This window comes from Triturus cristatus, chromosome 11, assembly GCF_964204655.1.
Source record: "Triturus cristatus chromosome 11, aTriCri1.1, whole genome shotgun sequence".
Lineage (NCBI taxonomy): Eukaryota > Metazoa > Chordata > Amphibia > Caudata > Salamandridae > Triturus > Triturus cristatus.
In genome coordinates this window covers 205,573,129-205,599,684 of record NC_140594.1, presented here as the reverse complement: position 1 = coordinate 205,599,684, position 26,556 = coordinate 205,573,129, and the positions used below count along the sequence as shown (strand labels likewise).

At 43.5% G+C, this 26,556-nt stretch overlaps 1 protein-coding gene across 1 annotated transcript in view; it reads left to right on the top strand.

Moving 5' to 3' along the window:
- The window catches only part of SVOP (SV2 related protein), a 258,821-nt gene that overhangs the window by 120,590 nt on the left and 111,675 nt on the right, over window positions 1–26,556 (top strand). Inside the window, exons 3-4 of the mRNA XM_085633377.1 lie at window positions 2,947–3,032; window positions 22,506–22,604. Coding sequence (XP_085489503.1) covers window positions 2,947–3,032; window positions 22,506–22,604 — 185 coding nt within the window. The remainder of the gene's footprint in view (window positions 1–2,946; window positions 3,033–22,505; window positions 22,605–26,556) is intronic.

The window sequence follows — 26,556 nt, the reverse complement described above, 5'->3', positions numbered from 1 at the left end:
CCAGATACTGATGGGCCTCCGCACTGATCCATATCATCATGAGCGCAGTTACGAACTGTACATTTGGAATGAGACGCTGATCCCTTATTGCAAAGGGCCCTGACCTCACTTGGACATAAGATAAGCAAGTAGTGGATGAAGAGATTGGACTGAGCCATCATACAGTCACATACCAAATAATCATCCCGATCATTTGCAATCATGGGCAGAGGGAAGACTAGGACAGCCTCAAGGTCCGGAAGGGCTGGGTCGCGCTTGCCGCCTTCGGAGAACTCATCCGGACATTCACATCAATCGGAAGATGAGACCATATCTAATCCTTCAGTGAATAAACTGTACATGATCTTGAAAGAGATACGGGATTCGCGATCCACGATTGAAAATCAATTGGGCACGATCTCATTGGAACTCAACGTGCTTAAGGACGATCATAGAAAACTGCCTGGCAAAGTTAAAACCACAGAACAAACTCTAGAAACAGTAGTACAACAGGTGAAAAACCACGACGAACAGTTAAACCAAATGCGCCAACAAATCGAATCATTACAGGCCCATGCGGTTGACGCGAAAGGACGGACTCGGCGTAATGACCTTAGAATCGTAGGCCTTCCAGAAGGAACAGAGGGCCTTAACCCAACAACCTACATAGAAGAATGGTTGAAAACTAGTGTGGCCCCTACAGGTCTGTCCTCACACTTTACTGATCGAGACCATCTATTGCAGGCAGCAAGAGACAGTGGCCCTTATTTACAGTTTGGCCAAATGCACTTCAAATTGGAACCCACAACCTTCAAATATCTAGGAATACACATCTATAGGACCAGTGCGGATACTACAGAAGGGAATATAGTTAGAACTATTAATTTGCTCCGTGCCCAGATCTCGTTCTGGAATACATTGCCATTAACGGTGGCGGGCCATTTGGCTGTGTCTAAAATGGTCATGTTACCCAGACTACTATATCACTTCATGAATCTCCCAGTTGTCCTCCCGGCATGGATTTTTAAAACACTTGATACCTTATTGTCATCTTTACTTTGGGAAACGGGTCGGCATAGACTACAGTTGGCCAAGATGCAGCTTCCGAGCACCGCGGGCAGTATGGGAGCTCCTGATCTTAAGGCATATTGCATAGTTGGGCAACTACAATGGGTAGCATATTGGCTGGCGGCCCATAATTTATTTGAAATAGGATATTCTCCTGAACGTTTGTGGCGCGGAACTCTACAAGCACTGGTATGTCCTGGTGTTGACAAAATGCAGAATCCCCCCTTTCTTTTGCATACAGCAATACATTATTGGAAACAGTCTCTGAAGTATGCAAAGGTACCTATCCCATATGCCCCAAATATCCCACTTTGTGGCCTACCCACCTGACGTGGAATATTGTCAAATGCTTGGCTAAGGAGTTGGATAAAGGCTGGTACAGAGACGGTCGATGAACTATTTTTAGATGGTAACCTGATGCCCCATAACGAAATGGTGCACACTAACGCAGTACCAGAAACCTTATTCCTCATGCATACAGCAATTACACAATTCATTCGGAGATATTGGTTGGAGGATCAGAGGGAACTTCCTACCTTTCAATTGTTGAAGACCGTTCACATAATAGGACATGGATTCCACCTTGTTAGGTGGTTATACCGAGGCCTGAGGGAGCATTTAGGTACTTCACTGTTGCCCCTTAGGCAAAAATGGGAAACGGTGCTAGTAAGGGACTTGGAGGATAGAGAATGGGCCTCAGTTCTGGAACACCCAATGTGAGTCTCCCGCAATTTCCCACTAAAAACAACACAGCTATTAATACTACACAGGGCTTATCTGACTCAGATGACAATACAGAAAATGTATCCCACTGCCTCTTCTGATTACCCAAGATGTTCACACCACAGTGCTGACTTTATTCACATGTTATGGACCTGTCCTGCATTAGGGAAGTTTTGGTCGGAGGTCACACACAGCCTTTCCCTGCTTACGGATCGCTCTCCTTGGGCTACTATAGAGGCCTGTCTTCTGGGCCTGTTCCCTCTCCCCAAAAAGGCGACGTTACTATGCCGCTTTTGCGGGGTTAGCCCTGATGCTTGCGAAAAGATTAATCACACAGTGCTGGAAATCCCGCTCAGCACCACGAGAAGGCAAATAGAGGGAGGAAGTTATTCGATGGGCTGTGACTGAAGGGGAAGCACTTCGACGTGAGGAATATAGAGGGTTGAGGAAGAGATCGATCTCCCTAGACTGGGCACACCTGGTAGAACAATTCAAAGCGGAAACGGAGGAGGTGTTGGAGGGACACATTGAATGACCGCATAGATAATGCCTGATCCTCAATGGTACAGTGACTCTGACTCAAGTATTTGTCTCCTTCTCCCCCTCCCCCACTGTTTTTCCCTCCCCCTCTCACTCCCCTTATCCTTCCATCTGATATCGGATGTGATTACTCAGTAGTACTGTGCATCTGTACGGGAATGATTGAACCACAGCGGCAAAAGATTTTTTTAGGGGACTGTTTAAGGGGTGGGATGTATTGAGGGAGGGATAATAAGGGTGGATGGAAAAAGATTATGGAAAAACACATTTATGTCTATTGTTTAAATAAAATTGATTCATGAATGCATAACTAACTTGGCTATAATTAATATTCAATATTGTAAGCGTATGGAATTTTGAGTATATTTGTATACTATGTTATAAAAAACTAAAAAAAACAGTATTCCAGAATGTACCACATGCATACAAATCTGAAAAGCTTACTAAAGTTTGTGTTAAAAAAAAATACTAAGTGCTGAGCTCTCTTCCATATTTCATTCTCTATTCCAAACTTTACCAAATTTTAAAATTTTCTTCATATCATTTTACCATATAGAAAGTCTTCTTAGCATGAGTAAATAACTGACAGAATGATATAGAGAACTCAATTGTCTTTAACCACCATTTTCTTTCCAGATACCTTTATGGTGGAAGATGCGGTGGAAGCCATTGGTTTTGGAAAATTTCAGTGGAAGCTCTCCATACTTACAGGACTGGCATGGGCAAGTATTCCATATCAATCTTCACGTTCAGTAAAGAAGAATAAGACATCAATAAATTGTGTTGATAAATCAAACCAAGTGGTGACTTACAGTCGTGACTTATGGCAAGATATGCATCTTTTTATTTTTTGTGGATTTATGTATTTTTTTAACTTTATTGTTTTTTTTAGTTTAAACACAAGAAAACAATCAGTAGTTTGTAGTAGTAAATAAAAAATATGAGCACATAACCTACTCACAATATTTATGTCTGTTTTAACATTACTCCTGTAACGCCATCCTTACCACAAGGGCAGCCAGTGCTGCATATCAAGTAAAGAAAGAAAGCAGCAACAACAAAAACAACTTAGAAACTGATATTTAGATCCTTTCTGAAGATAAATGATAGTGAAGAGGCAGGAAGTGTGAGATAGAGTAGGCTGGAAGCAAGAAGATGAGTTTTAAGCAGAGATTCCACGCTCTTGGAGTAATAAACATGAAAGCTTGCGTTGGAATTATAGGGTCTGATTTAGAGTTAAATAGTAACTGAAATGGAGCATAGTAACTTGGAGGACAACAGTGAGCACCATCAGCAAAGTCCAAACCTTCATCAACACCTTTCTGTGGAAAATCCTTTAAACATGTTGGCCAAATGCCACCAGCAACAACGGACTATGGCAACAGACTTTACAACTCTCAGCTCATGAAAGACACTAGGGCTGTATAGGTCACACCCTATGCAAGCCCATCAAGCTCCACCAGACAAGCCCTGACCTGGAAACCTCAAGGCAAAAGGGAAAAGGAAGGACAGGAAACACCTGGCACTGAGGCCTTGAGGCTGACTGCAAGGTGATGGGTTACACTTGGAGTCAGATTGAAAGAACAGCCCAGGACTGAGATTGCTGGAGAGTCTTGGTTGATGACCTAAGGAGGAGTAGTAGGCATGATTAAGTAACCGAATTTCATTTTTTATTTTTAAAGAAGTGGTATAGCCTATTTTGAAATATTCTTCACCAGGGGAAATCTGCAGTAGGAATCACATTCACCATACAATGCCTATGGTGGTGGTTACTCTGCCTGGGGATTCTTCACAAGCAGAGAATCATTCAACAGAAGATTTGCCACTCCCTCTACAAACCATAGGATTTTTCTTTACAGTCAATTTTAAGTCAGGCACTTAGGGAATCATTTATTGTTTGGTGGGTGTCCTTCCTTATCAGGATGGCTTTTGCCTCTGCCTCTCCAGTGTAAAATTCCCACCTTTCTGGTGGGGAACTCTGTGTTGAAAGTGCATCTGCCAAGGCAGTGAATGTTCTTTCTTCACAGCTGAATCCCAAGGTCTGCTGTCCTGTTGCAGCCTGATCTGTGTTAATTTGTGCATTTGAAAAATAAACCCCCAAGATGGGGGTTTGTTTCTTAAAAGTAAAAAGAAAATGGCCCTGATGTTTAAAGAATGTTCTCCCTATGTGTGGGGGCCATTGATTATTTTCACTGCCCAGGAGGAATGGTGGAAATCAGCAGGAAAATGAGCATCAGGAAGTCGCACGCATGAAAGCAATCTGTGGTGGACGAATCACTGTCTTTGTGGCTCTATGGTGGTCAGTCAACAGTTCCTCCACTTTAAATGTGAAGTGGGTGTACTCTAAGATTGGCGAGCAGGAGAACTGCTGATTAACAGTATTTATCTTCTGTAGTCAAACTTTAAATGATCCTCCTTAGTGTTCTTTGTGTTATGAATTTCCAGATTGAGGTGACTCTTTCCTTTTGTGTTCCATGTTTCTGCTACAAAGATTTGTTTGTCTCACTAGGACGATTAGCCTTCGTAGAGAGTCTTGTACATTTTTCAGCAAATCCTGATGGGAATGTCAGTTTCCAAGGAAGGGCCAACGAGTTAGTATCTTAAATATCACTCTAATCAGACATTGTTGGATATACTCATGTGTTTATGCTCCTATACCCGATTTCTCTTAGTTTATCTCTACCAAAGAAAAGAGTTATATTGATAGTTTGCAATCCTCTGCCAAAGCTTTCCTCCCTATTACAAGGTTTCTCAAACTGGTGTATCATGACACCAGTGGAAGTAAACATAAGACTGAGATATGAAGTCACTGGATGGGGCTAGCTCAGTAGAGTTCAAGCCATCATAACCACTGTAATAATGCTGTAAATGGCAAAATCAGATTGAAGACAACAGGTTCCTATTGCTAGATTAGTTTTCACATCTACAGTGAGAAGCAGAGGTACTGTACTAGCCCTAGACCTTGAAATATTTAGCACAGCTTCTCATTGGTTCATTGCCAAACAGACATCCGTGATTTGTACAGAGAGTCACTGAATAACGGTGTCTTCAGGTCTGGCCATCCTTAAGTTCTCACTCTGATCTGTGACCCATAACCAACTGTTATAATGGGATCACTGGCTTGGATCCCAATGTTGGCTATTGTGGGTCTACTCCTATAGTATTATGTGGGACCTATTACCTGCTGTTACTTTGAGCTCATTTGGTAGGGTCCCATTTGTGGCTATTATTTCTTGCTTGTGATGCTCACTCTTAGTCTCACACTCAGTATACTTTATTTGTATCATGGCTGCTACAATTCACCAGTCAGCACTGCAATAAATTTTTCCTTAATGACGGGAAACACAGGATGTGGTCTGAAGCTGTACACTTTTACATCTCAAAGCTACATAAAGTGAACTGGATTGTAACTACCACTCTGAGTTGGTTCAGGTAGTTTTGGTGCTGAGGCCAACCAAGGCCCAATGTGAGGGTAGCATGGCACTGGCTCTACGTCTTCACTTGCAGTTTTTAATAATTATCTTTAATTACAGTATACCAAAGAAACACGCCATACAATTTCAAGAACCCATACAGTTCTTCACTGGTGACTATAGTAAAAAAGCGTCACAGTAGAGATGTGCAAGCACAAAACCAAGCATCAAGAGTCACTGGGCAGCCAATAACAAATGCAAGAACAAATACATTCTTGATGCTGAGATATAAGGGACAAATCTGAGAAAATTAAGTGGAGAAAGAGAGAAGTAGGCAAACTTCGATAACACTCACTTGGCAGTCACATTCTTCTATGCATGAGGAGGCCACTTCTATCTACCAGATATTGAGCTTTGGTTCTGAGAGACACTTTTAACCAAGCAGGGTAGAGTACACTGAAATCAGGCCTTGTAGTCAGTGCTAACTTTCCTGGTATCCGCTAACCTAGTTTTCCTAGCAACCGTGGCGGGGATGATGTCTTGAATGAAGAGCAGCCTCTGGTTGAGGTGCATTACATTCCCCTGTTTTTATATCATATCATACTTTGGTTTTGTAGGAAAGTGGATTATTGGTAGGTGGGGGTATTCACCTTAAGCTAGTAATAATACCACAATCACTATTAGGTCCAGTCAAGTCTCAATAAATTAATTCTTGCTCAACTCTTGGTAGCTTGGTAAACGAGCAGTCAGGCTTAACTTAGGAGACAGATATGTGTTAAGCATTCAATATCAACAAAACAGTAAATAAGTAAAAGACACAACACAATAAAAATCCAACACCAATATATAAAAATAGAGAATATTTGTATCTTTAAAAACACCAAAACAACAAAAATCCATTGTAGGGAACTGTATATATACATTTTTAAAGATTAACAAAAAAATTGTCCATTTTAGCACCAAAAAGCTTAAAGTGCCACTTGTGGCTATCAGGTCAGCAGCGATGGAGGGAAGGTCGGATAGGCTGAGTGCTAGGTCTGGGTCAAAAGTTTACCTTTACCTTTGAACTTAAACTTTTTCTTGGAGCTTTTCTCTCATGAAAAGGCTCGTCGGATGCAAAGTCGATTAGATGTCAGCAGCTTCCTGAAGTGAAAAGACTGGCATCGCATCCTTCGGAGTCGACGGTGAAGAGGGTTTCGAAGCCGTCGTTGATGGCTTCCCTCTCTGCATCGAGTTGGGCTCCGCCTGGAGCTTTTCAGCTAGACGAACCAGCAAGGTTGATCCAATTGGCGAGTAGACATCGGAGGCTTGAGTCTCAATGTCTAACCGTTGTCCTCCTGGAGTTTTTCTGCAAAACTTTGCAGAAATTTTATTTTTCCACAGATCTTCCTTGTGGAGAGTTCCTTGGGAAATTTAAGGGTCCACTAGTTCTGGCCAAGGGTTCAGAGACTCTGGATTGCCTCTTGTGGGCTAGGACTCAATTTCCCACAATGTACTGACATGGACTGGGGAAAAAACCATTCAGCTGGGGTGTTTTGAGGCGCTCCTGCAGCTCTCCGATATTTTTCTTCCATTATGGGCTGGCAAAATGGGGGGGGGCGGGCACCCAAACTATTAGGAGAAAAGTTATGACCACTTCTGCGAAGTGTAGCATATTTTTGACTCAGAATGCACTGTTCTCCTGAAATCAAAATGGAACAAATGTCTCCTTGATGTGTGTACCTACACTCCTCTTCTAGCCTCTCTCCTAACCTAATTAGAGGGGACTCCCTTCTGACCGGGGATCAAGGAAGTAGGGCCTGACCTGTGTCCTATGACATCTGTTTGCCTGTTTGAAATCCAGTTTCTCTCCCCAGTCACCTTCCTCTCCCTGGCGTCTACAGGAAGCAAATCTCCTCCCACTAAGTGGCATATTGTTTCATCCCCTGGCCTCTTCACACCTACTCAGGAAGCAGCTTAGCTCAGGCTGTCAAAGACTGGCCAATCAGAAGAGGCTGCTGCAGGGCTGCTCTAGGTATCTTCATGATAGTAAGTTCTAAAGCAATTTTCCTGTAATAGTTACATTACATCTAACCGTGGCATGTTGTTGGAAGTAATGTGACCATTAATTCGATACTTGGAATGATATTGCTAGATGCGCCAAAAACGACTTGGGCTGTTTTTCCATAACAGGGCACATAATATATCTGTTACATTGCCCCTGCTTTTATAACTATGCAACCTACCCTTGGGGGACCTAGAGTAGGCCTTATGGGTGACTTATAAGTAATAAAAATATATTTTTGGACTTTGGAAGTACTTTTAATTCCAAAGTCGAATTTGGATATAGTTGTATTTTAAGCCAGCCTGCAGGGCAGGCCTGACTTTAGAATGACACCAGGCACCACAGCAGTGCACACTACAGTGTATTAATTCCACTTGGGTCTCGAAACTTAAATCCCTTACCGTTTACGAGGAACTTGCAGGTAGGTTTTCTTTGCCAAATAGAATTGTACCAATTACTATATACCTTTAAAAAGACAGAGAACTATCCCATGGCCTGTTTAGTAGAGTCCGGGGTACTTTCAGAGCCATTAACCACAAGCATCAGTAAGAAAATGAGTGTGATCAGGGCAAAAATTGATAACTTTCCTACAGGTTTCTTCTAGTAGCGTCAACAGCACATTCCCTGAGTGCTTTCTTCAAAATATTTACCTTTTGTGAGTATTCTCACTGACTTTCTCAGGGTCGTGGGCTGAGGGTCCTCAGTGGCCCCCATGTTGCTCTATAGGAAAACCTCAGTGGATCGTCAGGCCCCTTAATACTCTCCAGCTTAAGAGATGCATGTTTATCTCCCTCTTAGCATCCTCCAGTCTGTCAAACCTCTCAACATTAATGATGGAGGCAACAGCACAACAGTGCCATTTGACCAAAGAATCATTGGTTTCTCCTTGGCCAGCAACGAAAATCACAAGGTTTGCAGGGGCTGTTTCAATTCCTGTAACCATCACCGAAATGGCCTTGAGTCTGTTCTTTACTGCTGTCACTTTGAGATAAAACCTGCCCGCCTTTTTATGAAGGCCAATACAGCCCACTGATGATATATATTTGATCCTGGAAAGTACATACGGGGGTCAGTGCTATGCAATAAATCTGTCTATGCCCACTGGTTTTTGGATTTAAAATGCAGGTCACTCTACCAAATGGCTACCTGTCTCCCAGAGCTTGGAGATAGACCTCTCACCCCTAGCATGCTTCACCTTGCCCCTCCAATGCTGGTGCTTTTTAATACATATATGGAAAAGCACTCTGTGATCTGCTGATAGCCAGAAGTGTGAGCTTTCATCTTTACATGAATGACATACAGATTTTGTTCCCCTTTTAGAGGAAATGTTGGAAATGACAAGCGGAAACTAAGTATGATGTTAAGGACTACTCAGCTTTGGGTGGAAGCTGCTCTGCTCTTAATATTGATAATATTGATGTTGGCGGGCTTCAGCTCAGCGACTGCCAACCTAGGAGAAAACTATGTAATGTAATGTAAAGGGCATCTCTATAGCTCTCAGCTACTCCAAGGAGTGTCCTGCCGGTCTGCACAGCCAGTGAAATGTAGCTGAGAGAAGTAGCACTAATTCTGCAAAAAAAGCAGTTTTTTCAGTTTCTTCTGAGACTGGGGGGGGTAGATGAAATGCACCTTAAATCCAAAGGGAGTTTATTCCAACGTGAGGTTCCCAAAAATGAAAAGGACCTGCCCCCTGTTCTGGACCATCAAATCCTAGGAATTTTGGCCAGAAAGAGGTTGGCTGGGCACAAATGCCTTAAAGGAGCATAAAAGTAAATTCTTACTCGATGTACCCTGCGCTAGACTGATAAAGAGCCCCTGCGCTAGACTGATAAAGAGCCTGTTTACCAGTAGTAAGGTCTTGAAAAAGGATCCTCTCCTAACTATACATCTTTTCAAATTATCAAGTCCCTAGTTAGTTATTTTCAGATGGTTAGATCTTTGGGTTTTGTGCTGCATGAACAGCTAAGTCAGGAAAGTCATGTTAATCATCTGAAAACACCTACAGCCACTTTATCCGCATCTTTGCTAAACAGCACCATTGAGTAGTAGGAAGCAGAGGACCACAACAACCAAAGCTATGATAGGCTTTCCTCTGGATTATTTGCAATGCCTTGTTTAGAGGGTTCCTTAGGAACGTTTAAGTAGGATGCAACACATCCCGGATCATACATCCAGAGTGGTAACTAGTATAGGCTACCATGGATAGGCTACCATGGACATGTATCTCCTTAAATAAAAACGCAACACTTGCCCCGTACTGCAGAGAAGGGTAAAGTCTTAGGCACTAATCTTAGAGCACTGCAGAAGAAAGATCAGAGCAAAGAAGACTAGGTTTGCTGCATACGTCTCTGGTTGAGTATTAAGATTGTTGGATAAAGGCCTATTGGCGGTTCCTCGTTTTCAGGGAAACTCAATAGAAGTTGAAATATTGCAGGTTGAGGAGGTTAGGAAGTGGAATTGCCCACTCAAAGAGCTTAAGTGGACTTTACATATCTTAAAAAGAGGCTGAAGACCAGGTTATTTAATGAGTCAGCCTATAGTTGTTTGTGTGTACTGCCTGTATAAAGTCTAGGTTTTGGTGCCATACAGATGTCATTGACTGGACTGAAATATGAATAAGGGTTTTGACTTGAGGCCGGAGAGATGAAGGAAACAAACATGCCTTCACAGAAAGTTTAGTGATGCATACAAGTGGCTTCCTTCAGAATTTGTGTAGGCAAATATGACAACTGAATCAAAAAGAACCATGAAAGACATGGTGTTGACAGGAGGAGGGTATCACCTTCCCAAATAATAAATAATGGTGCACCCCCATTGACAATGGACTCATCCTCCAAAATATCCGCTCTGCCCCCTCCTTGTAGGGCAGACCGGTTGATGAGTGCTCTGTGGTGAATTTGAAAACACCCAGCTTCATTTAAAGTGTGATGGAAAAGGTGAAGTGCCTAATAATCAGATTACTGCACATTTCTATCAGTCTGCAGATTTTGAGAAATGCGATAAAATCACATCACACTACGAAAATAACGGGAATGGTTACCATCAGCAAAAGACTACCAGTATTCAAACTTAAAAACGGAGGGTCTGAGTCTGGCGTTCTAGACTCATATGGTAATTAAAATAACTCCAGCAAAGAACCTCCATGCGGGGCCCTTCGGGCACGGCAGCGCCAGCCCGATGAGGAGCACAGCCCGATGATGAAGCATGCCTCCAATTGGTGTTTTTCCTAAACAGGACACCTTTGATGATCTCAACGGGTCCAATTACCCAAAGTGGGCAGACTGGACCATCAACATGGAACTGCTTCCTTTATTGTGGATTCATACTATTAGAGAGGATGTGTGCTGGACTGGAACTCCTCTTGTCCCCTATTTTTGTATTGAACATTTTCAAGATAGCCATTGACTATGTAAATGAATCACATATAGATTCAATGTAGGCAGATCTAGCTTTTGCAGATATTGTGAAACTCTGCATTGCCGCGGCTCTAGTGTGGCAACATTAGACACTCCTTCAGCAAATATATCTTTGGGAGTTTGTTCGCATTGGTGACCCTAGAGTGGATAAACTTAGTTAAACTGACAATCGTGAGAGGATTGTAGGAAGAAAAACACTACTTTCAGTCTTTAGAGATAAGTGGAGCAGGAATAATACCTAAATGCATCAGCTTTTGTGCCAGGCTGAACAGCCTATAATTACCGTCTTTTTATTTGGAAGGCTATGAAATAAAAATAGCCTGGAAATAACGAAAATCTGACGTTACCAAGCAGCGGAGAGCGGGAGGGGGTCAATGCAGGGGTCATCTCATCCAGGTGCAGGAGGGGTGTAGCATGAACATATCACATGGCCACGATAGAGATAGAAACGGGTGAATAAATGGAAGCTTGCCATTGGTTGAGCATGGGCGATAAAAACATGAATAAGAAATTTACTGGAGGAATGATAACCACAAGAAGAGGGAGAAGAGAGGTACGCAAGAAGATGAGCAAAAAATGTTATGTCATGAACAAAGCGAAGAAACAAAATGATAATTACTTGCTTTTTATTTAGCGCTTGCTACTAAAGTCTTTAAACTTTGTAGGGTTGTATATACTAGATGTTACTGCTACCCAAGTGGCAAGGCTCAGTTTTATATTAACCTCAGAAGTCTGAGATGTAGAACTGGTCTCACTAGACTAGAAATATGCGAAATTCGTATAATTTGCTATTGTGATGCAAAATGATGGCAAAATTATGCATTAATACACAAAATGCAAATCTGTCATTTTGTGCTATATTTTAGCATGAAATGTGTCCTTGTGTCATTTTTGGCACAAGGGCGCATTTAAAGGAAAGCACAGAAAACAAAAGCTATTCGCATCCTGTTCTTCCAATGCGTTTGCTATACATTTTTACCACAGATTGCACGTTTGTGGTAAATGTTTACCACAAATGGTGCGTAATTGCACAAAGTGTCAAAATGGCGTAATGTCGGGAATTTCGCCTAACAAAGCATAACACAAAATACCTGAAATTACGTCGGCACGATTTCAATTTCGGCCAGGCTTAACTGATATCTTAACCTATGACCTACAGGTTGAGGTGGGAAAACCGAGGAAGGCTCGAGCTAAATGTCCGGCTTGGGCTTGCACCTTGTTCCATGAGCAATGGCTCCAAAATCGAGACCGAACAATCTCCCTGGCACTGCCCCATTCTCTGCTTGATGTAGTTGTTGTAACACAAAAAGTGTTACACACAGGACAGCTGAGCAGATATATAAAATCTGCCATACTGATTGAACTAAAAGCATAACACGTAATTGCATGTCTATTCGTAGCCAGCTGCACTTTACACGTGTCTCATGAGGACATCCAACCAAGACCACTCTCTGTGGGATGTCCGAGGCCGCTTTGGTGTTTTTAATTGCCGTCATTGAAGTGTTCATCCGCCACTAAAATTGGTCTGTGTGAGTTAAGTCAGGCGAAACCGACGCCATTAAAATACAATTAAAATGTATTTCCTTTCATTTTTCTTAAAATTGTAGTTTTGTTTTTAAAAAAAAAAAAGACACTTTCTAGGTTTATCTTTAAAAACAAATTCCAATTAATGTCACTAAAGGAATATGTATAATTTAACTAGTAAAATTAAAATACAGATGTTGAAGAAATAACAGTTTTTGAGTTTTAAAGTGCTTTAATTGTATTTTCCCATTACATTTGTTGCATGGTTTACGCGCCAAATCTTGTCCTGGCTTGGCTCATCGTTTGGCTCTTACAGACATGCCAGTCCCCTAGGGGGCGTTGGCTTGGGTCACTAGGAATTTGCTGGCTTACCCACCTCTACCTACAGACGGCACAGATTTCTTCTGGAGGCGCAGAAATCCACTGAATGATCGAAGCTCCTTGAACCAACAGAGCAAAAGCAAAAGTAGAAACGTTAGAGAGAGGACCAATTAAATGAGAGCACACAGAAAGCCTGTTGAACTCTGATGGGTACAGCATGATTAAAGGTTATTGCCTTCTGCTTAGGGCTTTAACAACAGTTAGCACCCTCCTTGCAATTATGGCACTGTTGTTTTAAGGATTTTTGGGGCCCTGGGCCAATACATATTTGGGGGCTCCCTTTTTGTAACAAGGTTGAATTTTATTCCCCATTTTCATCTAATTGAAGCCCGCTAAATACAGATAAACGTTCGGATACGAGGCTCACAAAAAACAATTGAAATAACTTTCCAGGAGCCCAAAAGTCCAAAACATGACACTGGACATAGAGAGACAGGGTCAGATGAAGACAACGAAAGAGGCTGGGATACAGAAATAGGCAGAGATGAGCTAGAGAGAAAGTTTACTTTCCCAGCGAACCCCTAGGAAGCTGGGGACCCTGGGCCAGGGCACACTTTGCGGATGTCTTTGAATTGTGGAGATCAGAAGGCGAAGATGCACTTTGGGAAGGACAGTCAACAGCTGTTAACGTCTGACATCATGTGGGCTCAAAGGCTATTAGAACCCTTCCCCTTAATCACGTCCAAAACAGGGAGTAAAACAGACCAACTTTTTCTGTCCCTCCTTCACACTGCCACTGAGTATAGAATGGACAGATACAACAGTAGTTATCCTACTTCATTCCCATCCAATTACGAAAGACGTTTCTATAAACGTGCCGAGAGCAATTTAAGTTTATTTCGCTTAAACTGTATCCAGTTTGGTGATGTCTCCCAAAGGCCTACTACACGTGCATACGTAAGTTCTATAGTGGTGATATTTACTTTTCTAACAGTGTTTAGACTGCTTGGAGTGCTCAGGTGGGACTTGTATGGGTATTCTTATGTTACAAACTTTATATGGTGCCCTTGTACCCTGACAGAACACCCGGCCTGTATCAATTCTACAATTTCATTTACCAACATATTGTGGGAGTGAGCCTTTTTAGGGGCCCACCGGTGCAGGGGTTCTCCCTTTCATTCTCGGGTCCTTGGACTAACAAAATAGAGATTGGCTCGGAAGCTGTAATATCAACCAATACATTTATTATCACTCATGAGTGGGACTACATCAATTCAGAACCCTCAGGCAATGTATGAGGTAGTACATGGAATACAGAAACCATGGTGCTTATATTCACAGTCTGTAGCTGAGTAAGCATGGAGACTCAAAATGAGGCGGTACAAGTATACACAAGAATAGCTATTCACAAATATGGACAAATAGAAATCACCTAGTCAACAGAATGGGAGGAGTAACAAAACTGCTTACATCAGTTGGAATAGCCTGACAGTTACACTCCAAAACAGGTGCATTCTAGCAGCTACAGGCCTTTCTGAGCATGCGCAGTGCTCTGGCTCAGTACTGAAGGAGTTAACTATAGATGATGACTCAGGCAGAATAGTAAATCAGGCAACAGTGATGACGGAAGAAGCACATGGCTAACACATGGCTAACAAAAATGGATGCCACAACAAAATGGCTTCAGCTTATGCTAACAGCAATTTCTGCTGATTTCCACAATATCATCAAGCTGAGTAGATGTGGAGTTAAGAATAGTAAATCTGTATTTCCCTATATAGACTTATCTTGACAATACGGTGCTGGACTTAACTATAATCATGGTTAGTGACCGAATGACAGCTTCTACCAGATCAAAGCTATAACAACCAGCCCAGGTCATCAGGTACTTACAGAACTGGAGGTGGCTCGCATGTTGTGGGAGAGAATGTGGCTTAAGGTCCAGAAAGGGCCGACTTTGAAGCTGGGGAACCAGGTTTGAGTCTGGCGGGAGACCTAAACATGCTGCAATTCTGGGCAAATCACTTAATCACCCCGTGTGTAAAAATGAATGCGTCCATCTCTAATGCAACTGGTGCTCATGTAAAGCGCTCTGATATCTTTGGGTTGAGTTTGTGCTATATAAAACTGCAATAACAATAAAAACGAACATTCATCAACCCTAGCTTTCCTAACAATTGGGGTGGTCAGAATGATAGGAGTTCAGGTGAAGAAGTACAGTGCAGAAATGTCTTGACCTGGTCCACCTGTGGACATTGCCAAAGACTTTTTAAATATTCATGATTTGTCACCAGAAGCCTGTGGGGAGCTTATATGGAACGGCCCGCACTCGGAAACATCTTTGCTTGACAACATTTTGAAGAGAGTGTATTGTGTTTTGCGAGTGGAAGTTAAAAAATGACAAAGGTAAGGCATGAGGTAAATTGTTTGTCACAATATTACGTTCAGTTCTATGCACCGGCATATATATTGACTCCACAATAACAGCTGACAACATATTCAAGGTAAGCATATACAGGAACATATAAATTTCATGTTTTTAACACCAGATCTGCTTACCATGAAAATTTGTTGGTAGGCGATTTTGTGTAGTCGATATAAGTACACATTGATATTACAACTTTGATATTATGGTAGAACATTGTATGATGCCATCTGGTGATTGTCCAGTTTAACCTGTTTCCAGCACTTTCAATTATTTGAGAAAACGAAAATGGATTGTTTTTGGATCCAATTAGTGTAATTAATGAATGGGGCGTGGCAGCGGACCTTTCGAGCTGTCTGATTGTGAGAAAGTGCCATCTTTCTTGCATGGTATGCCCCCACTTTTTGCTGAATTGCTGAATGTACTTTGACTCCTGCCAATCAGGTGCCTAGGGCCTATGTTCCTTCCCTAAAAACACAAAACACAAATTGGCAAACCCTGGCCACATGTCAGCCCCTGGTAAATGGTACCCTAGGTACCCAGGGCCTTGTGACCAGGGAAGGCCTCTAAGGGCTGCAGCACTCACTGTGCCACCCTTAGAGGCCCTGTACCCTTACACACACACACTGCCCTTGCAGGCTGAGTGTCTGGGTGGAAGACAAAACAAAGAGTCGACATGGCACACATCCCTGTGTGCCATGCCCATCACCTACACTGCCATGGCATATATCAGCCACCCCTCTAGCTGGGTGCCCTATGCCAATGGTGTGGGCACAGGAGCAGGAGCCCAGTGCCCCTACAGTACCCAGGTCCATTCCTGGGCACTGTAAGTGCAGTGCTGCCATTTAAGAGTACATGGTGCTGAGAGCTCATCAAACACGAACTCCACAGCACCATAATGGCAACACTGAAGACTGAGAAGTTTGGTATCAAACTTCTCAGCACATTAAACCCACACTGATGCCAGTGTGGGATTTAATGTACCAAGCACCCCAGAGAGCATCTTAGAGATGCCCCCTAAAACCTAACCTACAATCAACGTCTGTTCTGAGGCTGCCTAGGCTGCCACACCGCAGACATGTTGCTGGACCCCTGGGTAGGAGAGCCCCTGCTCTCCTGGGCCTGCAACAATGCACATCCTGGGCGAGGTGCTAAATCTCCTCCCCCAGGATGGGCAGGGGGAAGCTTCAAAGGCCTGCCGCCTCTGTGACCTTCCCCAGGCCACTGCAACCCCCCACTCTGGCGGGAAGTTTGGCCGGAAACCCCAAATAAGGACAGGGGATGTGCCAGCCTGCCAACCCCACCCGTCAGGTGGGGGACTCGAGGTGAAGCCCATCTCCGGGCTCTCGCCATCTTGAAAATGGGAGGCCCTGCCCAATCAGGACTAGGATACTGCCTCCCTCCCACAGGAGAGAGGCAGGATAGGGGGTGTACCCACCCCAGGACAGGGACCCATTGGTCCCTGCCCTTCACCTACCTGTAACACCCCTAAATCTAGTATTTAGGGGCACCCTGAACCTTCCTTCCCCAGATTCCAGATTCCAAAATCCGAAGAAGAGCTAGAAGAAAGAAGACCTGCCCTGCAGCTGCTAAGAAGAGGAAGACACAAACTGCTTTGGCCCCAGCCCTACCGGCCTGTCGACCCTCGAACCTGCTCCTGCTCCAACCCGGCATCTCTTGTGGCCAGCAACCTCACAAACCCCGGAGGACCTGGCTACCTTTTGACTCTAAGCCCCAGGGACTCCCATGAGTAGAGGCTCTACTCAAAATCTACTTCTAATCTCTGGCAGCAGCCCGGAACCACGAACCCAGCACACTCTGCACCAGCCAAGCCTGGCCTGTGCCGGAGTGAACAAAGACCACGAGGACGACCCCACGGCGACTGTGACCTCGAGTCCGGCACCCAAGGACCTCCCTCGACACTCCTGAAGAAGCCTGCAGCCTCAGAACAAGGAGCCCCCCCAACCGCGATCAACAGAGTGTAAGATTTCCCGACACCAAAAGGCACCCCTGCACCCGGCGCCCCGCGGGCCCCCGTGCCCAATCCTGGGGTACCTACCTATCCTCCAACTACCCAACTTACCTCTCGAAGTGGTGGTGGCACCTGAAGAATCCTCGTCCCCGAGCTTGCAGTCTTTTTCTAAACCGAAGATTTCCCATTGAAATCAATTGAGCGGCCGAGGGCTCAAAAGCACCCTGCACCCAGCCGCCCGAGTGGCCCTGGTAGTGCAACCTCTACACCTATCTACTTCCCCACTTGCCCTGAGTAAGTGACCAGGAGCCCAGCTCCCACAGCCGCGTGGCCTGCTAGTCAGCAGCCACCAACCAAGGCCCCCCTATCCCTCATAGGATAACATTGGGCCTAACTCTCTCTGCACCTGGCCGTCCTAGTGCCGCTGATGGTGAACCAACTGTACCTACCTGACCCTGGGAGACCCCTGAGTCTATGCCCAGAACCTTAACTCTGCCAGTCGAGTACTTACCTTTAAACCGATAACTCAATTTTCTCCATAGGGTAACATTGTGGACTTTTCAAAACTTAAAATATTCACCAAAAATCAGTCGAGTAACGAAAACGAAAATACTCACCTTAGTCTTAGGTGAGCTCCCAGTGCTGGATCTTGGTGCCCAGCACTGACTCTGAAAAATACTTACAACTGTACTTACCCGTAACCCAATTTTCTTCCATAGGAAATCATTGACTGTTTTTCTGTGAAATTTCTTCTGTCAATTTCTGCAATCTTTAAATATTATTTAAAAATCGTATAATTTCTGAAAACGTAATTACTTACCTGTTTTGGATAAAGGTCCCAGTACTGAGTCTAGGCACCCAGTACTGGATTACAAAAGTAACGAGAACATACTATACCTGCAACTTGAATTTTCTGCCATAGGGAATCATTGACTGTTTTCTATGAAATATTTTCTAAGTGACAACTTTGAAAATAGCAAAATATTGTCTAAAAATCATCACAGTAATTAAGTCGACTTTTATCACTTGATTCCAAGTACTGACCCAGGACTGAATCTAGCATCCAGTCCTGGAATTCCAAAAGTAATCCTAAAAGTAATCTGTGGCAAATAACTTGAAACTTCCATTGAACTCAATGCATTATTGTGTTTAGAATTGTGTTGCCTATAGCAACCACTTGTAACTTTCTACAAAAGTCAATTGCATATTGCAAAAGTATTTATATCAAGCATCTCATTCTGAGAAAGTATATTTTAATACCTATTGTTGTTTCTAAAATACAACAAGCATATATTTTTTTATATATAAACCATTGGCCTAGAGTTCAGTTATTGAGTGTATGACACCATTTGCTGGCTGAGTGTGTGCAACAAATGCTTTACACTGTCCTCTGATACTGCCTTACTGCTCGACCAAGCTACCACTTTAGAGAGTAAGGTTATATCTAACTTTAGCCTCTGCCAAACCTCTGGGGACTGTGGACTCTGTACACCCTGTACCTATTTGGGAACAGCATATACAGAGCCACTTTCTCACACTGATGATACACTCAAAGGTTCTTCCGGAGTCCCCGTTAATGGTCCGTCAGGCTGGGGGAGTTTGGGAATGGGCGGTCACTGGGTTCTCTGTAGGGCCCCATACGCTCAACTCCTACTCCCCCTCAAGTGGCTCCCCAGTGTCCGTCACATACGGGCTGTAATGTACCTTACACAGTAGTATGCTGGAGAATGCTTGACGGGCTGGGATTTGTATCTTTTTTTTTTTTTTGCAGAGTTTTATATAGCCCGAACTTCACCCAAATCCAACCAGGTATCAGAGCGCTATACATAGCACCAGTTACGTTACATGAGGACACACATTAATTTTTGTTAGGCACGGGGAGATTAAGTGATTTGCCCAGAATCACAGGATGTTTAGCGTCATTACCGAGACTCGAACCCAGTTCCCCCAGGTCCGAGGTCGAGCGCCCTAGCCGTTAGGCCAACTCCTCTCCTCAATGGAACTTAATGGAACCTTCCTTTCTTTTACAAATGCGAAGGAACAGTATTGGTTGCCAGCTAGTCATTGTTTGCAATATACAAAGATTTTGCATATGGCTTGTGAGCTATGATTGTATCTTCCAGACGAGCCAGAGGAGTCACAGACCTTGACGTTGATACTTGATTAGAGCTCTTCTAGGGGGTTCAATTCCCATGTATATAAAGCCCTGAAGGTGGATCGTAGAGTAGATGTGATAGATGGTTACCGGACCTCCTGTTGTCCCTCTTGGATAGGGAGTTGCGCAGGTCCGGGAGGTGGTCAGCAATGCCCGCTTTAAGCTCACACAATTTCACTATCTGCATCGCACCTATCTCACAGCTCTCTGATTGTCAAGTTTTAATGCGGCATACTCCCAATGTGCCCCGCTGTGGGGTGTAACCAGTGGAGTTCCTCCACATGACATGGAATTGCGTGCTGTTGCAGAATTATTTGTCTGACTTTTTACAGGTGATACGGGATGTCACGGGGTCCTGACCCCGAAAACTGGGTCCAAAATGCGATATCGGTTCGCCCTCCTGTGACTTGAGCTGTCTAAACGCAATATTGCAATATACTGGACGCGCTCTGCACCCCCCTGTTTGGATAAATGGAGGGAAGACTTGAGTAAATGGGGTGTGGCCGAGGGGTGTAGCCAAGGAGCGGAGACTACACCTAGTCCGCACTGATGAGAATGTAGAACAAGACCTGGAGATATCGGGGAGTTTGTTGGCGACTCTGATATCAGACGTGGTGCCAGGGGATGTGGTGTCTGCCCTTTCCCAGGGTGCAGCATTTGCCTTGCCTCCAGTGACACCAGAGGCCCCTCCCTTGATTATTTAAATGTTAATGCATTGACTCTGCAGATGTGGGGTGTTTTTGGAGAGGGGAGACATCTGTGACACCCTGCAGAAGGGAATAGCTGTCTTCTCTGTATGTGTGTGGGGGGGGGGGCTTACATGAGACCAGAAGGCTCCCTAGTGACTACTGTATATTGCTGGAGTCTAGTTCATCTCTGACACGAGCCGACAAGTTTTCCTTCCCAATGCTCTAGGGGCTCAGGCCCTGTTTATTCCTTACCTTTGTTTTCCTCCTCCTTGTGAATGGCTTCTGTGTATGATTACACCTCCTACCACTTTGATGTTGCCACGTAGATGTCTCTCCTTTTGTTTTCTTTGGACGTTTTTTCATTCCTTAAAAATGATGCTGTGTGTTTGATACTATAATGTGTAGTTGTGCAGTTTATCATGTTGTCCTTGATAGGGGGTGTTGGCATTGTACTAGATCTTACAGTAGTAGCTGTTTTAGCTGTATTTTAGTTTGTGTGATTCTACATGCCCCTCCCAAATTCCTCATTGCTATATTTCTTCATGCACAATAACATGTGATGTACCGTATTGTGCACTACTTAATAAAAACAAGTTTCAATGAGTGCGATTAACAAATCTGTTTGCATGTGTTAGTTCAGCTTACAGAATAATACATGCATCTGCATCAGGAATAACACATGCATCTGCCTCAGAAATAAAACATGCATCTGCCTCAGGAATAACACATGCATCTGCCTCAGAAATAACACATGCATATGCCTGGGGAATAACACATGCATCTGCCTCAGAAAGGATACATGCACCTGTCTCAGAAATAACACATGCATCTGCCTCAGAAATAACACATGCATTTGCCTTAGGAATAACACATGCATCTGCCTCAGAAACAACACATGCATCTGCCTCAGGAATAGCACATGCATCTGCCTCACAAATAACACATGCATCTGCCTCAGAAACAACACCTGCATCTGCCTCAGGAATAACACATGCATCTGCCTCAGGAATAACACATGCATCTGCCTCAGGAATAACACATGCATGGATCTGCCTCACGAATAACACATGCATCTGCCTCAGGAAGGACACATGCATCTGCCTCAGAAATAACACATGCATCTGCCTCAGAAATAACACATGCATCTGCCTCAGAAATAACACATGCATCTGCCTCAGGAATAACACATGCATCTGCCTCAAGAATAACACATGCATCTGCCTCAGGAATAACACATGCATCTGCTGCACAAGTAACACATGTATCTGCCTCAGGAATAACACATGCATCTGCCTCAGAAATAACACATGCATCTGCCTCACAAATAACACATGTATCTGCCTCACAAATAACACATGTATCTGCCTCAGGAATAACACATGCATCTGACTAAGGAATAACATATGCATCTGCCTCAGAAATAACACATGCATCTGCCTCTGAAATAACACATGCATCCGCCTCAGGAATAACACATGCATCTGCTTCAGGAATAACACATGCATCTGCCTCAGGAATAACATATGCATCTGCCTCAGAAATAACACATGCATCTACCTCAGGAATACCACATGCATCTGCCTCAGAAATAACACATGCATCTACCTCAGGAATAACACATGCATCTGCCTCTGGAATAACACATGCATCTGCCTCAGAAACAGCACATGCACCTGCCTCAAGAATAACACATGTATCTGCCTCAGGAATAACACATGCATCTGCCTCAGGAATAACACATGCATCTGCCTCACAAATAACACATGTATCTGCCTCACAAATAACACATGTATCTGCCTCAGGAATAACACATGCATCTGCCTCAGAAATAACACATGCATCTGCCTCAGAAATAACACATGCATCTGCCTCTGAAATAACACATGCATCCGCCTCAGGAATAACACATGCATCTGCTTCAGGAATAACACATGCATCTGCCTCAGGAATAACATATGCATCTGCCTCAGAAATAACACATGCATCTGCCTCAGGAATACCACATGCATCTGCCTCAGAAATAACACATGCATCTACCTCAGGAATAACACATGCATCTGCCTCTGGAATAACACATGCATCTGCCTCAGAAACAGCACATGCACCTGCCTCAAGAATAACACATGCATCTGCCTCAGACATAACACATGCATCTGCCTCAGGAATAACACATGCATCTGCCTGTGCTGCTCTGCTCTTCAGGAGCTAATCATCCTTTCCAACTTTGCCCTTGCAGATGGCGGATGCCATGGAGATGATGATCCTCAGTATCCTGGCGCCGCAGCTGCACTGCGAGTGGAGGTTGCCGAGCTGGCAGGTGGCCCTGCTCACGTCGGTAGGAATCCTACTGCGGCTGTCCTTCTGTCCCCATGTCTCTCACCTTCCTCCAGGCTGATGCATGTGTGTCCCTTCATCCTTTAATGCTCTTGTCACTGTACTTATTGAATGTATAAGGTGACTGTGTGCGTCTGTATATTACTCAGTATTTCCGATAGTAATTAGCCCCCTTGGGTCACCTGCTGTTTTTCTTCCAGTATATGGATTTTAGTTTTAAAATGCATAATGGCAATGTTTGTATTTTTACCTTTATGTTGAACAATTATTTTCTGCCTCCTTGGGAGCGATTCATGCCTAATAAAATGAGAAAAGGCAGAGAGGCAAATGAAGGGTGTGTTGGAGGATGTTGATTGGGGCATGGGCAAAAAGGGCAGTATAGCCAGTCGAAATAGCAGTTCAATTTCTAAATGTTGCATTACGTTATAAGTATTTTTATAGTTCCTCCGTTATTACTAAACTCAAACTAAGAGACTGATATAGCATTTCACCTTTACCCTTAGACATGTAGCTGTTTATATCCCCAGTTTTGGACAGCATTTACTGCTGGTTGGGTGAGATTAGAGTTTAAGAATTTCTGTAAAAATTAAAAACACTGGCAGAATAACGAGGGTGTAGAAGGTTGTAGATTGGAACTACGGAGAAAGAACTACATGGTCTAACAGTAGTAACTTATGTTGAGGCCTTTGTTAACCTTGTGCTTACTCATGACATCAGTGGCAGTTCTCACAACATCACATTTTACAGTGCTCAAGACATTTTATAAAAATTAAAAAATATAGGAGCTAATGAAGAGTGTGCAGGAGGTTATTGAGTGGATGCAAGGCACAAGTAACTTCTTGGTGCGCAAAACCAGTGAGACTTGTCCCTGCATGTAATATTAAAGTACTTGTTAATCATGTGTGTATCCATAGTCCTTCATGAGTCCCGTGAACAGGGATGATGTAAAAATAGAGTGGGAACAGCTGGGTCTTTCCATATACCCTTGCGATTAGTTTGCTTGGTGTTGTTCCGATACGAAGAAAGCAGATTTTCGCCATACCAGGAGCCAAGTCCACAAAAAATCTTCTCCTGACCCAGCTTTCCCTATTTTGGATAGTTGAGGAGCTGAGCAGATCAAGATCAAGATCAAGATCTCAAGTGTACTGAAAGTGCGGGATTATTTTGTGGATAGTAGAAGAGTTTAGAAGCAGTAAGCAAAACACAGACATGCTGTCCAAATTAACGCAAAATTAAAACTACCACTCTTCAGGAGTGACAAAGTTTTCGATCTGCTGTCTCCTGGAAAGAAGTTGCCTATGAGACACAGTTAAAGCAAGTGGGTGTTTTTTGCATCAATATTCCTTAGTTCACAGAGGCAGAATCACCTTTGGCACACCACTGCTCCAGTGAAGATACAAAGGCATCTGAGCGAGGATATCCTCAGGCATGCATAGCAGCGTAAGGAGGATCTGGATGGTGGACTCTTGACGTTGACTACACGGGGAAGAGACGGAGTACTCCTGTTTCCCGCCATCTCATAAACCCTAGGCCAGTATAGAGTCTGTGATTGTTTATTGTTGCAATCAGTTTGTTGGACTAAGATTAGAGTAATGTCTTTTTCAGATCATGCCCTTCTCACGCTTGAAATATCGTGGGGAAGGGCAGATCTAGGGAGGATCACCGAGATGGCAGTTTATAAATGTCTATTGAGATAAAGTAGCTAGAGATGCATTGCAGGCCCTGATCAATGACTTTAACTCTATAATGACATAGGGGAAAGCAGTGTTGTTATGGATTCAATGAAAGCCGTTCTACAAGTGACACATATAGCAGAACGTGGTAGTCCAGCTAAGATTTGCAAGTAGGTCTTACAACCAAACTAACCTCCCAAAGCTGGAAAAAAAATCACATGAAAACTTTCTCAAAAGACATGGCGCCAGATAATCCATGTCCGGGGCCAATTTAGACTTCCAAAGTTTAAGAAAGCTGAATATTCTCTAGCACAGATCCAATAAAACATTTATGAAGGGGCAATAAGGGAGGTAAAATACTAGCACCAAATAGTGGAAAAAAGAAGTTTAACCCCACATTTTAGCCATTAGATCCCCAGGCAGCACCGTCAGAATGGATGATTGAACCAAGCGTGAATCATTCGCACAGTTCTATCAGGCTCATTATACAGCTGGGCGATATCTAAAGGGATCTCAACTTAGCAAATGAATCTCAGATCAGGACCTCTCTAGGAGCCCCCATATCAGCAGAGAAAAGTATGCCAGCCATCAAGGGACTTATGCCCTCCAAGGCCCCAGAGCCTGATAGGTTCACCCCAGCCTTCCTTAGGAGCCTCTAGCCTAGCCTGCTATCACTAACGACTACATTTCTTAGCAACATAACAACGAAAGGGGCATTTACACCATCCAAGAAAGAGGTGAGGGTGTTGGTTTTTCTTAAAAAGGGGAAGAAGCCAGAGCATTGTGGCTTTTACAAGCCAATTTCTTTACTAAATGTCGACTTTAAAATATACACAAAAATAATAGCCAACAGACTGCATGCATCACCTTTTTTCAGGATCTGAGTCATCGTGGCCAAGCAGGATTCATCCCCAAGAGAAGGGTGGGGGCACCCAAAAAAGTCCCACATCTTAACGATTTAGCTAACAAACATAATGATGACGTGCTTCTGCTGTCCCTCAATGCTGAAAAGGCTTTTTATAGAGTGGAATGGCCTTTTTTGAAGGAAGTGCGAGGGACAGGGGGAGCGGGAGGAAGCTTCATTAAGCTGGCGTTAGCAGGGTACACTAATTCTACAGAAATAATTTGTGCCAATGGACAAGAGACATGCTACCAATGAGGACAGAGCGGTGGACAAGACAGGTCTGTCCTTCATAACTTCTGCTGGTTGCCCCCTATTTGGAATTGCTGGTCTAAACGACATGCTTCTACCCATTCACCTGAAGGATAAAACTGGCAAAGATGACTTTAAGCTCTCTCTCTTCACAGGAGATATTTTGATATCATTGTTAAACCCAAGGCTTTCCCTCTAATCTCATCTGGCGGTACTACATGCTTTCTATGAGGTGTTGGGGTTTTGGTTAAAATCTGAGGGTACTAGACTCAGCATAGTTACGAATAATATACTCTGGCTGCAAGAACATTCCTAATTTCAAATAGCTGGCAACACCATTAAATACTTAGGGATAAACCTTGGGTTCAGCATGCGATTAATTTGTGATGCCAACTTCTCAGCACTAGTGAATCAAGTTAAGAGAGATGTACAAAACTAACATGGCAGCTATTTCCTATGGCAGGAACATATAGCTTTTATTAAGATGAATGTGCTGCAGAGAGGTATTTTTGTTTCTCAGGTCATCTCTTTTAATTTTGACCAAGATGTCCTGAGTAGCACCAACAAGCATGCCTAGATTTTACGATTTGGGTAGGAAGTCTAGGATGGCTGCAAAGCACACCTACCAGCTTCTAAAGAAAGGCGGCTGGAGGATACCTAGCTTTAAAACCTGCTATCATGTGGCACATTTGACTTTTCTTTTAGAATCATGTAAGTCGAAATTAGAGTCAAAAGGTGCTTTATTTACCACAGCTTGGTAGGGGACTACCTCTGAGAAATCCTTGGTAAAAACCAAAACCCAGGGCCGCCAACTTAGCTCATTCCTCCAAAACCAGGACAACACTGCAAAGAGACACAATAGGAGAACAACTAGGTCTCACAAAACATCCAGACTCCGGGTCTAGACAAAGCAGACTTTTAGGTGATGGGGAGAAGATAGGTGCATTAAAGTAGGCAACATGTTCCATCATAATGACATGAAATAATTTGAGCTAGTAAACAGAGTCTTTTCCCTTGCGAGAAAATGAATGCTATTGATACACTCAGATGAGACAGTGGGATTCACAGAAAGAGAATAAAGAGGCAGCTAAACACCAGGTTAGGGACTTTGAAAAACTGCTAATTGG